Here is a 17,798-nt window from a genome sequence, read left to right as displayed (position 1 = left end):
CCTGTTTACAGAAAAGCTAAGAAATGTTATGCTTTATTGTTTTATTTGATGACTGTACAGAATGTAAAACGATTTTAAAACCACAAAATGTATCGATTACATTTGAATAATTGCTGTACTGGTACACCCTTAGTAAGAACATTGAAGTAAAGGCTGGATATGTGGAAAAATGAGCCTACACACTTTTTTTTTTCTTCCAGAGTGAAGAGATTTGTGTATTAGCTCATAAATGCGGCATGTTGATATGATGCTCAGACTCGACACCCAAGTTTCTTTTTTTGTTTTTTGTTTTTTTTTCTTCCTGCTCAAGGGCTTGTTGTTTTCTTTGAGTGCTTTTCACTAATCCCTCTTTAGTCTCTTTGTTTCACAAGTTATTCTGCACACACTCCAAAAGACGCATCTATTCAAAAGAGGTCTAATAACTGCTTGTCGATGTCAGTGATTAAAGCTGCCGGTTGAGGGGAATGGGGGGATAAATTAAGTACACAAAAGCAAGATATTATGCAAAACAAACTATTTTATTACACTGTCGTATCTGTTTAGTAGTATTGGCACAGAAAGTAGTTTTCTTTGTACTTTACATATTATACACTTCAAAATAAGTGGGATGAAATACACGTTTCTCACAGTGATGTTAGACAGTTGTTGTTTTTTTTTTTTGTTACATTCATTTAAAAGTATGAAGGGATTTCCAGTTTAGGGCAGACAAAGAACAGCTTTTCACACAGGCGTGACGGCAAACCGGCCATGTTTTAATTAATTCATTTTATTGATTTCATGGCTCCTTTTGTGCCGAGCAGGCCGGATGCTTCCTAGCAATGTCGCAAGTGTCACTTTTCTTTTATCACTGGTATGCTTCAGAATAAATGAGCAAAGAAAAAGTCAACTTCAAATTTTAAGGCGTATTTTTTTTAAATGTCAAGAAAAAGTCAAAATTATACTGATAATTCTTTTACTATGAAGGTTCTACTTAAAAAAGAAAAATGTCCGCTGTTCTTACATCATTTGGCATGCGTTCAATTCTAATCAGTCACGACGACGTGCTTAATCTCGCGGCCAGAAAATCCAACTTTGCACCGTCATCACCGAAAAGCGCAGCCAGCTGAGAAGATGCGAGGGTGGGGTCGCGACCTTCATCCATCGGGGAGGTGGCGAACAGTCAAAGGCAAACACACGACTGCGCGCTGCGGGGGGGGGGGGGGGGAGAATAGATTTTCCTCAAGCCCGCTGCATGTTGACTTAAAGTTGTCAATAAAGTGCACTTGCTGTCAACCTTGTGCAAAGGTTGAACATACATGAGCTCCGCGTTTTCCACTTTTATCTCTCCAGGACAACAGGCAGTGATCTGAATGATTTCATGTAAACTTTATCAACAAAATGAAGAAAAGAAAAAAAAAGGACATTACGGAGAATAGATAAATAGATTGGGACACCATTGAAAAATAGAAGAAAATATATTTGTCGCTACAACGGCTTCCGCTCTTCTGAGAAGACTATTTACAAAATTTCGGAGCGTGTGTGTGTGTGTGTGTGTGTGTGGGGGGGGGGGGGGTTGAGGTCAGGGCTCTCAGGTTTATTAACATCCACCCACCGAAGCACATCCGTGTGCATCTTGCTTTGTGGACTTTCTTCAAACTGTTTTTATGTATTTGTAATGTCTATTTAATGCAGCACAATTGGAACAAAACATTAGCTTACAGTGTATCGCCTATAAAATTATTTTAAGTACTATTGCACATGGGCAAATAAATATACTGCACTTGTTAAGCTGTGTCCATTCGTTTAGTAAAGTGTAAGCTGAGTTTAGGTTACATTGCCTGGTCGGGTACATATTTTTAATGCGCTGTTTTAGCTCTGTGCATGTTAGCATATTGCCTTGAGAACGTAAAAAAAAAACAATAAACTGACTTATCTTTTGACGACGTCTGATAACAAGGGAAAAAATATGTCCAAAGAAAATGTGCTGGATCAGTTGAAGTCATTTTTGCTTGAGATATGTATGCATTACAAAAGAGGGTTAGGGCTGAAGGGGGGAAATAAAGAGCCGGGATAAGTTGAGGAGTTAACCCGCCTTCGAATATCTGAATCAAGCTCAGTATCAAAAATTCTGGCCCAAATCATTTTGGTCAAGTTTGACGAAGACCGTTAGAGAGCTATGGTTAATGCTACATAAAGCAAGAAGATGACCAAAAAAATAAAAAAAAAAAAAACCTTTCAACATTATTCCAAGATTTCTTCGAATGTCCTTGCATTTGAAAGGATCCGTTTGTGCATGAAGCGGCTACACGGACGGCGACGGAAGGGAAACGCGGCGCGGCTAGCGTGTGTTAGTGTTGTGGCTGAGAGGTTATTCATAAGGCCAACAAAGCATCTATGTTGGATAGATGTTACATACAGTGTTTATGTTACAATTTTGCATGGCTACTAGTCACACTCACACCATCGGGGTGAGCACTTGTCACGACACACCAATCGCTAACCATCCTAACGAACAAAGATTCTCCTGGTTCCTAACAAGGTTATGCACTGTACATAAAGAGGATAATCCTACATGGTGGTTAGGGTTAGGGTTAGGGTCAAAAAGCACCGTTATTTGAAGTAGTCCAGTCCCGCTACCAAGAAGAACTTCTCCAGGAAAAGTTCAGAGTCCAGGACGGCGATGTGGGCGGCTCGTCCGATCAGCGTGTTGGCCGTGTTGGGCAGCGCGTGGAAAACGTTTTGGCGGATAAGCCGGCAATCTTTGGCCTCCACGAGAGGCTGCAGAAGGTTGTTGATCATCTCCGTGTAGACGGGCCCTGACGCGGAGGAAAGAACCCGTCATTCCAGTACGATCTTAAGCACACTTGAAGTGATACTGACCGGGCTAAAGGGAGAATGTGGGGTAGCTAAAGTTCCCGCCAGTAAATTAATATCATATACAGTGAAGAAAATAAGTATTTGAACACCCTGCTATATTGGAAGTTCTCCCACTTAGAAATCATAGAGGAGTCTGACATTTTCATCGTAGGTGCATGTCCACTGTGAGAGAGATCATCTCAAAAGAAAAATCCAGAAATCACAATGTATGATTTTTTTAATGATTTATTTGTGTCAAACGTTTCCTGTAGTTGTTCACCAGGTTTGCAGACACTGCAAGAGGGATTTTGCACCACTCCTCCACACAGATCTTCTCTAGATCAGACAGGTTTCTGGGCTGTCGCTGAGAAACACAGAGTTTCAGCTCCCTCCAAAGATTTTCTCCTGGGTTTAGGTCAGGAAACTGGCTAAGCCACGCCAGAACCTTGATATGCTTTTTACGGAGCCACTCCTTGCTTTTCCTGGCTGTGTGCTTCGAGTCATTGTCATGTTGAAAGACCCGGCCACGACCCATCTTCAATGCTCTGACTGAGGGAAAGAGGTTGTTCCCCAAAATCTTACGATACATGACCGCGGCCATCTTCTCCTTAATACAGTGCAGTTGTCCTGTCCCATCTGCAGAAAAACACCCCCAAAGCATGATGCTACCACCCCCATGCTTCACAGTCGGGATGGTGTTCTTGGGATGGAACTCATCATTCATCTTCCTCCAAACACAGTTTGGTCTCATCTGACCACAAAACCTTCTCCCATGACTCCTCTGTATCATCCAAATGGTGATTGGCAAACTTAAGATGGGTCTTGACATGTGCTGGTTTACGCATGGGAACCTTCCGTGCCATGCATGATTTCAAACCATGACGTCTTCGTGTATTACCAACAGTCACCTTGGAAACGGTGATCCCAGCTCTTTTCCGGTCATTGACCAAGTCCTGTCGTGTAGCCCCTGGCTGATTCCTCACCTTTTCTAAGGATCATTGAGACCCCACAAGGTAGAGTTGTACAATTTTGTCTCTGGTGTCTTTGGATAGCTCTTTGGTCTTGGCCATGTTAGAAGTGTGAGTCTTACTGATTTATGGGGTGGACAGGTGTCTTTATGCAGCTAACGACCTCACACAGGAGTGTGCTTCGGTGGTTGGATGTTGATTCAGGATAGTACATGGAGTGGAGGTGGACTTTTAAAGGCGGACTGACAGATCTTTGAGGGTCAGAATTCTAGCTGATGGACAGGTGTTCAAATACTTATTTGCAGTTCTATCACACAAATAAATTGTTAAAAAAATAGCATACATTGTGATTTCTGGACACAGTGGACATGCACCTACGATGAAATTTTCAGACCCCTCCATGATTCCTAAGTGGGAGAACTTGCAATATAGCAGGGTGTTCAAATACTTATCTCCTTCACTGTAGTGCACAATATACGCAGTACCGGTGGTTTTGTCTTTCAGAGCAGTTTTGCACATCTCTATCCGGGCAGAGTGGAAGGGAACGTAGCGGTCCTGTGGAGACGCCACCAGCACCACATTCTTGAAGAAATGGAGCCCTGCCGGAAAGGACACAAAATGACTGCGTGGGTGTGTGTTTCTGTATGGGTGGGAGGGAGTCAAAGGAGTCTATTTACTGTAAATGGGAAAGCACAATCACAAAGTGCACTGACAGGTGAGACACAATAAAACAGTCTTTTTTTTTTTTTTTTTGGGTCTCTTGTCAGCGAGTGGTTTTAAAAGCGTGCTCTAGTGCGTTTTCACTCACGGAGTGTCAGATGTGTGTGCGTGTGTGTGTGTGTGTGTGGGGGGGGGGGTTGACAAAATGCATTTCCGTGATTATCGTTGTCAAGCCCATGTGACAAACGACCGGGTTGTTGCACTCACACAGCAGGGAGGCGTCTCACACTCAGAAAAGTGACACAAAACAGGCTTATTAATATTTCTTTTTTTTTTTTTTTTTTTTTAAATGTTGCCAAAACAGAAGGGTTGCAGTTTTCCTACCCGGTTTCTGACTCAGGAGATAAAGGAAGGTTTTCCGTGGATCCGTGTGGTCTCTGAAGGTGAGCTGCAGCAGCGATCCGGATTTCTTCAGCTTCTGCATTAACCACAAACCTGCGAGCGCACAATCTCGTCAAACCTTGCCTCAGAACTCAGCGGCGCGAGATATTCTTAGTTCAGCCGACAAACATTGTGAAGCACAAACTGTTCACGTGCGGGGTAAAAGTCGACATTTATCCCCTTACGGTACCCACCAAATTACTTTCAAACGCCAGATGATTATCGGGAGACATTTAGATTCATTATTTTAATGATGATTATACACAATTACGGTCCTGACTCAATTCTTTGAGTGAAGTGAGGAGGGCCAATTTTCAACACCTACTTAGACGACCTAACTTGGTTCTTAGTTTGATAAAAGGTTAAAAATACTTGCTTGGGTTCTAAAGGTCTGCACAATTTGCATCTCAGCAGGATTCCATTCAAAGGAAATGCTTTATGTAAAAATGGTATATTTCCCAAAGAACCTCTTTCTATCTTTCTCTATCTCTACAGACAATATTCCATATCATCAGTTCCAATATATGACATTGTATTATTATGCTATCATATTCCACTGTTTTGTGGACTTGGAGTTGGCATTTGACCGTGTCCCTCGGGGAGTCCTATGGGGGGTTCTTCGGGAGTATGGTACCAGCGGTTCGGTCCCTGTACGACTGGTTATTCCGGATTGCCGGCGATAAGTTGAACTCGTTTCCGGTGACAGTTGGACTCCAGTAAGGCTGCCCTTTGTCACCGACTTTGTTCATAATTTTTATGGACAGAATTTCTAGGCGCAGCCGAGCCATAGAAGTTGTCTGGTTTGGTGGCCTCAGCATCGCATCTCTGCTGTTTGCGGATGATGTGGTTCTGTTGGCTTCATCAAGCCGTGATGTCCAGCTCTCACTGGAGCGATTCTCAGCCGAGTGTGAACCGGCCGGGATGAGAATCGGCACCTCCAAATCTGAGACTATGGCCCTCAGTCGGAAAAAGGGTGGCGTGCCCTCTCCGGGTCAGGGATGAGTTCCTTCCCCAAGTGGAGGAGTTCAAGTATCTTGGGGTCTTGTTCACGAGTGCGAGAAGAATGGAGCGGGAGATCGACAGATGGATCGGTGCAGTCTCTGCAGTGATGTGGATTCTGTATCAGTCTGTTGTTGTAGAGAGGGAGCTAAGTCGAAAGGCAAAGGTCTCAATTTACCAGTCGATCTACGTTCCTACCCTCACCTATGGGCATGAGCTGTGGCTTGTAACCGAAAGAACAAGATCCTGGATACAAGCGGGCGAAATTAGTTTCCTCCACAGGGTGTCCGGACTCTCCCTTAGAGATGGGGTGAGAAACTTGGTCATCCGGGAGGGGCTCAGTGTCGAGCCGCTGCTCCTCCGCATTGAGAGGAGCCAGATGAGGTGGCTGGGGCATCTGATTCGGATGCCTCCGGACACCTCCATGGTGAGATGTTCTGGGGATGTCCCACCGGCCTCCGAGACCCCGAGGACGACCCAGGACACGCTGGAGAGACTAAGTCACTCGGCTGGCTTGGGAACGCCTCGGGATCCCTCCGGAAGAGCTGGAAGAAGTGGCCGGGGAAAGGGAAGTCTGGGTATCCCTGCTGAAGCTACCTCGCCCGTGACCCGACCCGGAAAAGCGGTAGAAGATGGGTGGATGGATGGATGGATGAATGAATGGATGGATGGAGGGAGGGATGGATGGATGGATGGATGTACCACTACTTGATATTGCTATTGTGTTTTTGTATTGAAGGCTGTGTGGGGTGTCTGGCGGTCTTTGTTAAGCGAGGGCGGGGGCCGTCACTGCGGCTGCCGCGGGGCTGACCTGTGCTGACCAGCGTGCTGTTGTTGTAAAGGGTGCCCAAGTGGGGGCCGGACAGCGAGAGGAACGTGTGCAGCCTGGGGAGATAGCAGCGGAACCGAGGCCTGGTCAGCACCGAGCGGATGATGACGTTCCCCAGAGAGTGGCCGATGAAGCTGTCGGCGTGAGGAAAAACACCAGTCAGAGACAAACGGCCTTGAACATAGGACTCTCCTAATCGAGAAACTTTATTAACTTGTCAAACGTTTTCCTCTCCTCTAAGACAATTTCAGGGCACAGCGTGAGAACGAATCGCGAAAGCCTGTAGTCACCTAGTTTAATCACGCCACCCAAAATCCTTCATCGCCATGACGACTCCCTCTCACCTGCGTCGGCGCGACAGCTTTTTGCCTTACATGCGCCCGACTCTCCGGAGAGGGCGTCTCTGGTGAAGAAAGTTGAGTGGGAACTCTTCTCCCCGCCATTTTGAGGGCAATTACGCGGTAAGATGAAAAGCTTCATTTGATTGGAACTCGGCAACCCGTCGCTGCATTAAAGGCTACACTGAGTCAAGTATAAACCTTTGCCTATGAATGATGACAACTTTTCATCCATTCTGCGTCACTTATCAATTTGCAGTTTGCTGGGGGCAATAAATTAATACGGGGAGGCTGACTATGGGGCTTGATTTTTTATTTTGTCTGTCTCTGCTGCCCTCTACTGAGCACTGTATGACGATTATGAAGGACAGTCATATTACAGATTTGTACTTTATTTAAAAATGTACTTTACTTAAGAAAAATAAACACGTTTTGGGTTAACTGAACATGAATACACTTAGCATATATAAATATATATATATTGGGGGGTCAGACACCTAATAAAACGTACAAGATCAGGACAATTACAATAAAAACAATATTGTGTACATATTTCTAAGGGCAACTCAATAATGTATACATTTGAGAAAGTGTGTGTCTACATTAAAGTCACGTTTGGTTGCATGTGCCGCACACCTTGTCGCCAATACCAGGTCAGTTACAGACAAAACTGAGAATAATATTTAATATCAGAATTTCTATGATTGTATCATTAAACGGTGCAGGTGTAATCAATGTTGTGGTCCGCGTCCTCTCATTTGGTGCAGACTGACCTTATCCTGCCTATGGTGAGATTGTACAGCTGGATGTGCTGGATAATCTCATCCAGCAACCTATCGGTCATGGTGTCAAAATCAGCAAAAGTGTCTATCTGCAAATAAAAGAACATGAAAAAAATAATAATTTTTAATGAAATCAAACCGACTGCACGTCATCTACAAACGTACCTGGTTTCTTTCAGACATGAGGAAGTCAAGTCGGGATCCTGGCAGGCCTAACTCGATGAACGTCTTCACCAGGCGGAGGTCTGCGCTGTTTCCTGGAAGCAAAGATTCAATTACACGGCGCAGCGTCCGAATCGGTTATTTGGACGAGCCGGAATGAAAGACAAAACTCCCCGCGTTCGCCCGTGCTCACCGTCCAGCCCGTGCACACACACCACCAGGTGTATGCCGTCGTCAAACTCCTCGTCGTCCTCCTCGGGGGGGAAGTAGGGCAGGTCAGATGCTAGCAGAGGGAGGTCGCTATATAGGCCGCCATGGAAGCTCATGCCTGTCAACAGCTCCTCCTTGGCTTTGAAGAAACTGGACGTGTGGCGACACATGCGCGAGTTCGGTAACTCACAAAAACTTGTGGCAAAAGATCTTAAAACGGGAATAATGTTCAATATTCATCAAAAGCTGAATTTCATATTTCAATGATAAATTTGAGCTTTGCAAAACTGAGTTGCCATCATTACTATTATTACTCAATTATAAATACACTATTAGTAGTATTACTATTAAAAATTGCATTTTGAAACACAGGTGGCGTAAATGAGCGTAAATTTTACTGCCCCGCGATTGGCTGGCAACCAGTTCAGGGTGTACCCTGCCTCCTGCTCAATGACGGCTGGGACTGACGACAGCACTCTCGCGACCCTTGTGAGGATAAGCGACTCAGAAAATGGATGGATGATGGTGGTGGTGGTGATGATGATTATCGTCAATGTTATTAAAATGCTAATTCAGATTTTTAAAAATCCCCAATATGATATGAATAAAGACAACTAATTTGGTCCCATTTTGCTACCCAGCTATTACATATTTTCATTTTCTGTATCATAATACAACAAATACGACAAATCCATATGACACTTGCTGTAGCTAATAGTGGAAGTGGTCAGTGAGTGTGTGAAAAACGTATAAAGAACGAACCTCAGCATGCGTTCGTTGGTCTCGTGGTCCATGCCGAGATGGTTGGCTAACGTCGAAGAGATGATACCAAAGGAGCCCAGCGGCTGATTGGTGATGGGTGAGGTAGTCTGGCGAGTGGACATGCCACTCATGGACGGAGAGTCTCTTAGAACAGAGGAAAAAGGCAGACAGGTGGGGGCGCAGGACACCGACATGTTCACCACCTCCACCATCTTCTTATTGACAAAGGCCAGCCCAGAGTTGGGCTCCTTGGTGAGCTTCGCCTGGTCCTCGGCGGTCTCGTTCCCGCCGGCCGATGTCCCGTTGCGGTCAGCGCGTGAGCTTGGCTCGTCGGTTGTCAGCCTGGTGAGGTCACGATCTTGTGAATATCCCGAAGAATCAAGTTGTAGAAGTAATCCTCTGGACTCCTGGTTATGAAGTTCAGTCTGGTGGAGACTTTGGCACTCATTGACATTGATGACACTCTGCGGGTCCATCGCACTTTTATGAGAACTTGGCTTGTGTCCAGGACTGCAGGGGAGTGCTTCCAAACCCGCAAGATGCACATCTTTCACAGAGACACTTAGACCGCTGATGTTCTGATTCACATTCTCCCCATGGGACACCATAACAGGACTCTCCTTGACGTGAGGGCCCTCCACAGACTTGCAACTTAGCAGTGACCTGGATTCGTGGGTCTCTAAAACATTTTGGGGATGATTTGACATTTCAGAACTGACAGTCCCTTCACTACTAATGTTTGTCATTGAACTTGTGTCTAAAATCGATGATTCTGACTGTTCTGAGTTCAAAGAAAAGGGCATTTGATCAGAATGTTGGTGTCGGGTAAGACCGTTTGGAGCTTGTACTTCCTGTATTGGAGGTGCGCAGTCCTCTTCGTTGTCATCTGGGCTACTGATCTGCGGTGCAGACATGGATTTGGTTAATTTGCCGCTGTGGCTCTGCTCCCGCTCGTCCTCATAAGGTAGGGAGCTTATCGACGTCAACGAGGCCTGTATGCCACCACTCGGAAGGCTGCCGTTGCTCTCCATCTGCAGGCCCTCCAAGGAACTGCGAAGGACCGGGTGTAAAAATACTTTTTGCTGTGGAATCTCCCGTTCACTGGAGAAATCCAAAGGGGGTCGACCTCGCAGCGCTGCTTCAACGGGCCACGCCACAGAGCTGGGCTCACTTTCGATACCTGAGTCGGAAATGACCGAGGACGAGCGCTTTATGATTTTCGAGATGGCTGGACCTCCTCGGTGTCGCTTCTCCTTTCTGAGACCACCGGGAGAGAAAGATGAAATTGAATGTGCGGAGACCGCAGGGTTGCTAACCGGGGCATCTTCACTTTGGCCAGCCATGAAGTGATTTATTGGCATAGAATTATCAGACTCATTGTCCTCACTTTTTTGGCTAATGCTGTCCTTTGAGGCATCATAATGGTTAGCGCGATCTTCTGGGACAAGATGCGCATTCCCATGATTTATAATTTCTTCTGTTCTACAAGAATCGGGTTCAGCCGATTTTCCCAAACCTGAACTCGAGCTTTCCTCAACTAATGAGACATCGTTCGATTCCTGCGGATCTCCAACTTGTCGTTCAATTCCTTCCTCCATTGGAATGGAGTCGTGAGAATGTTTACAGTTGGTCTTTCTCTGTTTTCCTATAAGCGACACGTAGGTGGTCAAATCCATGCAGTCGTCACTATCCGAAGGATCCTGGGACACTTCAAAACATTTGGCTCTCAGGCTACTTAGGTGAGTCCTGTTGGCTGCCAGGATTGCTCCCGGGTCAGTATGATCGTCGGACGTTGCATGAACCGGTACATGGGGTAACCACTCTGCAAAGATGAGTATGACGGTTCTAGAGCAAATATTGTGTCTTCTAACATATCAAAAAACATTATTTACCTGATTGAGAAAACTCCACATATCTGTCCTCGAAGATGATGGGAAGACTGTTCCAGTCGCCATCAATGTCCAGGCACTCGACAGGTAAAGGAGGCATCTTGGCCAAGTAGTCTGAGCATCGCACTTCTGCAGCAATCTGGCCCTGTCTGTTGATTCTTGAGCACAAAAATAACCATTTAGTCAATGGCTTCATCCATTTGTGGGAATCGGGTTCTTCCACTTACGGTTCCTCTTGAAACGTCAGGGATGTCTCTTTGGGGTGCTCTGTGAAGAAATAGGCCTCTGAAAACCGCCGCACCTTCCCGAAATGAAATACGGCACACCATTAGGATCACACTGCAGTTCAAAAGTCACAAGATGCCATTAAAGAGCAAAAAATAGAAACGTTTCAAAAGTTTTCCTTTAATTAGGAAATGATAATTGCCCATGTCCTTCTTCAATTTAGAAATGCTTTGTAGTTTAAACGCAAGCACTGTGAAAATTAATCACCAGCAGGACAAGATTCCTGGTGTATATTCTCCCACCCCCCTCCCAAACAATTACAGAAGAGTTGTTAATTGAAATTCCACTGATGGATGAAGGCTTGCCAGCATCCCGCCGCCACGGGGCACTTCAATACCAAAGCAAATATGTTCATTACATTCAGACAACTGCAACAAAGCAGAATCGCCCCACGGACGCAGCGAACAAGCTTTTGTCTTCTCCTTTTAAATGGCCTGATGATGACAACTGTAATGCTTTGTCAACAAAACTAGATTTAAAGTCCACCAGTCCGCTGCATTTATATATGCATTTGTGGAACGAACAGTATATATGTGTGCACAATATATATATTTTTTTATTATTTTTTTTTTTTTTACTGTCACAACAAAATAATAATTTCATCCCAATTCTGGGTTGGTGCCTCTCACCCTGAGCGTGTGGTGCTCCTGGGCCAAGTAGGACAGGACGTGGGGGTTGAGCACGGCCGCCTCCAGGAAGCGACTCCACAGGGCGGCCAACTGCGCGCAGAGGTGGCCCACGTCGCTGCTGATCTGCTCGGCCACCTTCTCGTGGCCTTCCTGCAGCTGTCACGGACGGGGGCATAACTCAATACTTTGTGCTCCGCTTGATGTGACTCAAAAGTGATATTTGCTTTTTACACGGCTTGGGAAAGACAGCAGTATCTTAAGCAAAAGTGATTGGCTGGCATGTATTATGTGCAATTGTGTGACTAACCAAGGTATTGTTCTTTACTACAGATACAGTTATACATATGTTTCCAGACATAACTTTGTACTTGAAAACAGCTCAAAGAACTGGCTATCATTGGGTTTTGCAGTAAAAATATAATTTATAACCAACCATGCAACCATTTAATATCCAAGCTCAATATGATTGTACAAGACATTTAAAAACCTCTTTTTTTAAATGTCATTACACTTTTATGTGTTTAACATGTATACCTGCAACTCTATTGCGAGCTGATTGAGCATCTCTTCAACGGGGAGGGCTTCTGGGATAAAGCACAACAGTGTTGAGTGGAAATTACTGCTAAATTTTGAAATTTCATTTGATCGAAAACAAATATTGGAGTTGATTACACACAACAACATGAAATCATAATAAAAATGCTTTGTGAGACCTGATATTTCCAGAAAGACAAATTTAATGTGAGTAACCATTCCAGAGCAAAAGAAATTCCTATGCATGAATGCATGAATATTGCTACTGATATGATAAGATCCAATAAGTGCAAATGCATAATGAATTGTGCAAAATAATCATTTTTGGAAGCCAAAACCGAAACATGATTACCAAGAATGTGCGTAACTCAACTGACCTGTGTCCGCCTGTATGTGCTGCAGCTGCGGGACCTCCTTGAGGAGTGCCGTGCAGTAGCTGCTGAGACCACCGCGGGCCGACAGCAGGAGGCGACAGAGTCTCCTGTGCCATGTATGCGCTCTCTGCAGGCAGTCCTCACTGGGCACATAAAAGCTCCCCTGGGGAGGGAAGAGACCAAGCAAGCAAATGTCAGCCGCTATGTAGGTCAGTGGTCGCCTCTCCCAAAAAGACCCTTCCTTAATAACTGCCGTGTACACGTATTTGAACTCTATAGCCGCTGCTGAGACAGATGTGACGGCTGGTGCTCGACCTTGTGTTGAAGTGGGCCATTTTTTTTCACATTGGCAATGTAGCGGTGATTACGTGGAAGATCAAATAAGATGGGAGAAGAAATGATGTAAAGGCGCAGCAATATCATGTGCATGGGGACCAGCAAGCTGGAAGCTGGCATTGTTGTTGACTTTAACGTCAAAACAAAAAGTCTACCTCCCAACCTCGAATCTCAGAACTGTGAGGCAGACATTGTAACCACTAGCAGACTATGCGTAATGGAAGAAAACAACAGAACCAAAATAGTGAAAGGAATACAGTACAAGATTCCTGCCAGGTAAAGCATTGATATACAATAAAAACAGTATGCGTTTATGTTCCCCATGCAACCGAACAGCCATTGCGGCCATGACGCCGTGTTCACAATCCGGATTTATCATCCGGAGGGGAGCCATCACATCAGATGTCAGCGAGCCTCAGCCTCGGCCAAAGGCTGCTGGCGCCTGACCTCAAGCTGCTTCCGGTGACCGTCTTCCATAGTGAGACTCTTTTGGCTCTCCAGGTTTGAAAAAAAAATCAATAAATATTAAAGAGCTCATGCCTGGAGTATCTGCGGACATACTATAATTTCCCCCAGGCGACTTCAGTCTCCTTCCCTATCATCATACCTGTGCGCTCTGTAATTGCAACAGTGCAGTACAAGCAAACCAGGAAGGAACATCTGTATGTTTTCTTTCATAATTTTCTATGCTGATAAGCAGGCTGCCAGGACACAGAGTGACGGGTGAAAAAAAATATTTTTTTTTTGTTTTGAACTAGTCATTATAGATAGTAGAATCTCTTTTTTGTCTATGCTGACAGAACTTGGTTTCTCACCTATTTATCATATGAAAAAGTCAATATTTTCCATAATGTGTTGCGTTTGAAACAATTCATCAAGTCACTGACTGTTCATTTTCTGCATGGTCAATCAAGTGAATGCAATCAAATATCAATCCTGAGTGTAGAGGATGTTCTTCCGCCAAATTGTATCTTTTAAAGCCACTATTCCACACTAGGTAATGACAGTTAGGATTTAAAAATACAAAGAAATCCCCAAATCACGTTTAGCGAGAAGGAAGCTTTTCACCCACAGGTACGGAGTACGTGGCACTTGCAAACAGAACACCCCCCGACCCAAAACCCAACGATACACCTCCCTCCTCCTGGCCCATGGCGTAATGCCAAATCTTATTAAAGCACGGCAGCCAGAAGTGGGAATAAAAGCAGGAGGAGGCGACTGGGGCGCTCATTAAGATTGACAATGGTGATGTCCAAAAGAACCTGAGATGCAACTATAAAAACTAAAACCGTTTTACACGCGTACAGGGAGGCACAGGGTGGTAAATTTGCAGTGAAAGTATATTAATAGGTCACATTTTAGTGGTGGTGGGGGGGACACATTCGTGGGTTGAACCCAGTGCTGCGGAAAATAATGTATAACAAATGCATATTGTATAAGGATCTACAACTAAAACAATATTAAAATAAACCCGATGGATCACATCAACGCATGGTATCGGAATGCTGGGCCATCTCCCGTGAAAATGTTTTGGTTCGACTGGATTTCCTGCGCCATACCTCGGAGATGATGGGCTTGCAGTACCCTGCTCCGAACACGAGGTTTTCCACAGAGATGGCAGCTGGATCGCTGGTGCCCTCCGGTGAACCTTTTCCCAGCCAAGAAGCCTTTCCCGTGCGAGCAAAGCTATAGGAAGACGACACATGCTCAAATGCAAAATACAGTATAGGAAAAACTGCAAATTTCGAGGGCTTCCTGTTCCAGTGATACGTGAGTGGCCAAGTAGGGCCGTGCGATAGTACTACATCAAAGGACCCGCTCTGCTTTGTGCAGTTTTAAAGTCATGCAAATGCGGAAAAGGCCGCCTTTGCTCTACCTGATGAGCGGCTGATGTAAGGCAACCAGTGAGGCGTGGATGGAGACCGAAATGACGGACAGGTGGAAGTAGTCGAACATGACGGGAACGTGATGATGCAGGCCTCTCTGCGGGTGGAAGTGGAGGTTGAGGGTGCGGCTGCTGATCAACGGGACGGAGGCGATGTCCGTCAACCTGGGAAAGAAGACCGTGACTTAAGTCAATGCAGTCTTAGCTTCGTGATTAAACTTCCTGGACTTTCTCAACAACACAAAAAGGTCTTTCCAGTGAAATGGCGTACGTGTTTTTATTTTCTCACCAAACAGGCGCGGCGACACCTACTGTTGCTCGTTGTCCGTGAAGTGAAGGTCCAACTTCAACTGGAAGTCCACCTCGCTGAGCGCCTCCTCCAACTGCAAAAACGAGAACGCTCAGCGCGCAGACCACTGCCAAGCCATGAGTAACTCTCCCGAGGGAAATTAATTACAGATTGCTACGATCCATGGGAGGAGGAACATTTTCACACGTATTGTGAATTAATTCTGTTACAGAAATCTTTTCTAATCCATCCATCCATTATATACCGCTTTTCCGGGTTGGGTCGAGGGGGAGTAGCTTCAGGAGGGATACCCAGACTTCCCTTTCCCCGGCCACTTCTTCCAGCTCTTCCGGATGGATCCCTAGGCGTTCCCAAGCCAGAAGAGAGACATAGTTTTTCCAGTGTGTCCTGGGTCGTCCTCGGGGTCTCTATCCGGTGGGACATACCCAGAACACCTCACGAGGGAGGCATCCGAATCAGATGCCCCAGCCACCTCTTCTGACTCCTCTCAATGCAGAGGAGTAGCGGTTCGACACTGAGCCCCTACCGGATGACCGAGCTTCTCACCCTATCTCCAAGGGAGAGCCCTGACGCCCTGCAGAGGAAACTCATTTCGGTCGCTTTGTATCCGGGATCTTGTTGTTTTGATCACGACCCACAGCTCATGTCCACAGGTGAGGGTAGGAACGTAGATCGACTGGTAAATTGAGAGCTTCACCTTTCGATGTAGACTCGACTCTTCTAATAGTCATTTAAAATATCTAATATTTTTTTCCTACAACCAACGCCAAGGCTTTTCATTTAACTATGTCCAAGCCAGCATGAAAAGGCACCTGGCTACTTTCTTCTTGGTATCTTAGCAACCATTGCCAAATATGGGCATATGCTGTAGTGCCATTGCCTCTGCAGTATTCTATGTCCACTGCTGCACAAGGTGCCTGAAGGGCAGTAAGAGCACTTTTTTTCTTTTAATCTTTACGATGTTAAAAATCAGTATGGGTACCCAGCTTTAGAGGTACTTGGAGGTACTTGGCAGACCATCAAAAAGCAGCACAAATGCAGTAAAAACCAACTCGGGCCTTATTGAAAGTGAATGAACTGAAGTTCCATAGAATCAAAAGTGCCAAGCACAGCACAGAAACAAAAACAGCATGAAACAGAAAGAGAATAACTGACGGAGTCTTTTGAAGGTTGAGGATGCAGCAGCCATGTTAAAAGATTCACACGGCGGCGGAGATGAGGGTGCATCCCCCGTTGGCTCCGACGCAACAGTAAACTGCGACGATCTCGCTCCTCTGTCCGGTATTGACGCCGCCATCGATCGGAGCACGGATGGTGCGTAAGCGAGTAGGGGGAAGCGAGGGGCTATTTTTGTCTGCGCTATCTCAGGATATGAGCGGCGGACAACCGCGAGAAGGTTAATGAGCCAGGAGCCTTTGGGAAAGCTCGCTGCTCGCACCCGACGTGTCTTTACGCTCCTGTTTTGCATTTTTTTATAAAAGGAACATTTTTTTTGCAGATTTATATCCTGCACATTCCATCATTTATAGTTCATCTGATGCAGGTGTTTTGATGAAAAACAATATCTGTCATGCAAATTGAAAATAAATAGCTATTACTTATAATTTATTTAATTTATATGCTGTACAGTATCCTTGCTGCTAATGCTGTTACGTGGACGTCATCTTCATTTTGACATAGGAGGGTAAATGACGCGTATAAGGAAATGACGCGCAAAGTTACAGTTTAAAATGTGAATTGTCAGGAATATGAAGCAGTGTACATATTTTCGATGGAAAGCAATGCTGAATGCACAAAATAAGCGCATTATTGAAACTATATAAAATGGGGACATAGTGCGACAGTTTCAGAGGCTTACGATTTAAATCCCCAAAAAATGCAGAGCAACAATAATCCATCCAGCCTATACCCATTGATTTTGTATGAGAGGGGGGTACACCTTGACGAGACGGCCAGCCAATCGCAGTGCACAGCAGCCAATCACACTGACATTCACACCTTTGGGAAAATTATCTAAGTATAGCACTAACCCAATGCACGTGTAACAAATAGCTGAGGCAAGGCGCCACAGAAACAAATACAGAAAGGTGAATTCATGAATAATGAATCGTGACTAAGTGGGGGATTACTGTATAGCCCAAAAAATATATACAGGATTTAAATTTTGTAACATCCCAAAAATCACCAATGGAGTGAACCCGGAGAGGAAAGCCGTAAAGATGTGCTTGTGCACGTGGGCGCACAAAATGTCACCCCGTGTGACTCACCCTCTCCCCATCCAGCAGCAGATGCACTTTGAAGATCATGCAGTCGTTGACGGTGATATCCTCATTCCTGTAGAGGATCTGGAATATCCGGCTGAATACGGTGCCGTCGTACACCCCCGGGGAGCTGAAGCTGCATTCGCGGCCTGTGCGACACCGCAGCATATGTTACGACTCTCGGCACCGACGCTCGTTCGCCCAACACGACGGGGTCTGAGCTACAGATATGCAAATGGGGTCCACTGTATGTGGGATGTTCATTTGAATTTGTTAGTTCATCCTTCGACAGACAGAGGGCTTTGATTT

General features: G+C 45.3%; 1 protein-coding gene across 6 annotated transcripts in view; it reads right to left on the bottom strand.

The window, feature by feature from the left end:
- Positions 1 to 534: 534 nt before the first annotated feature.
- The window catches only part of fam135b (family with sequence similarity 135 member B), a 30,898-nt gene continuing 13,634 nt past the window's right edge, over positions 535 to 17,798 (bottom strand). For 3 of the 6 annotated variants that reach the window (XM_061815247.1, XM_061815274.1, XM_061815267.1), the window contains 17 exons: positions 17,496 to 17,638; positions 15,231 to 15,301; positions 14,910 to 15,083; positions 14,593 to 14,719; positions 12,701 to 12,860; positions 12,324 to 12,373; positions 11,790 to 11,945; positions 11,103 to 11,176; positions 10,879 to 11,033; positions 8,987 to 10,808; positions 8,208 to 8,374; positions 8,018 to 8,109; positions 7,844 to 7,941; positions 6,715 to 6,866; positions 4,848 to 4,958; positions 4,289 to 4,402; positions 535 to 2,795 (listed from right to left, as the gene is read on the bottom strand). In XM_061815247.1, coding sequence (XP_061671231.1) covers positions 2,590 to 2,795; positions 4,289 to 4,402; positions 4,848 to 4,958; positions 6,715 to 6,866; positions 7,844 to 7,941; positions 8,018 to 8,109; positions 8,208 to 8,374; positions 8,987 to 10,808; positions 10,879 to 11,033; positions 11,103 to 11,176; positions 11,790 to 11,945; positions 12,324 to 12,373; positions 12,701 to 12,860; positions 14,593 to 14,719; positions 14,910 to 15,083; positions 15,231 to 15,301; positions 17,496 to 17,638 — 3,872 coding nt within the window. In that variant the 3' untranslated portion in view covers positions 535 to 2,589. Of the gene's footprint in view, positions 2,796 to 4,288; positions 4,403 to 4,847; positions 4,959 to 6,714; positions 6,867 to 7,843; positions 7,942 to 8,017; positions 8,110 to 8,207; positions 8,375 to 8,986; positions 10,809 to 10,878; positions 11,034 to 11,102; positions 11,177 to 11,789; positions 11,946 to 12,323; positions 12,374 to 12,700; positions 12,861 to 14,592; positions 14,720 to 14,909; positions 15,084 to 15,230; positions 15,302 to 15,472; positions 15,554 to 17,495; positions 17,639 to 17,798 lie in introns of those variants that run through there. The other 3 variants (XM_061815257.1, XM_061815284.1, XM_061815293.1) reach the window with 3 other exon arrangements.

The sequence above is a fragment of the Syngnathoides biaculeatus genome, chromosome 1, assembly GCF_019802595.1.
Source record: "Syngnathoides biaculeatus isolate LvHL_M chromosome 1, ASM1980259v1, whole genome shotgun sequence".
In the NCBI taxonomy this organism is placed as follows: Eukaryota; Metazoa; Chordata; class Actinopteri; order Syngnathiformes; family Syngnathidae; genus Syngnathoides; species Syngnathoides biaculeatus.
The sequence above is the reverse complement of the archived record's forward strand: the minus strand, read 5'-3'. Positions and strand labels throughout refer to the sequence as shown.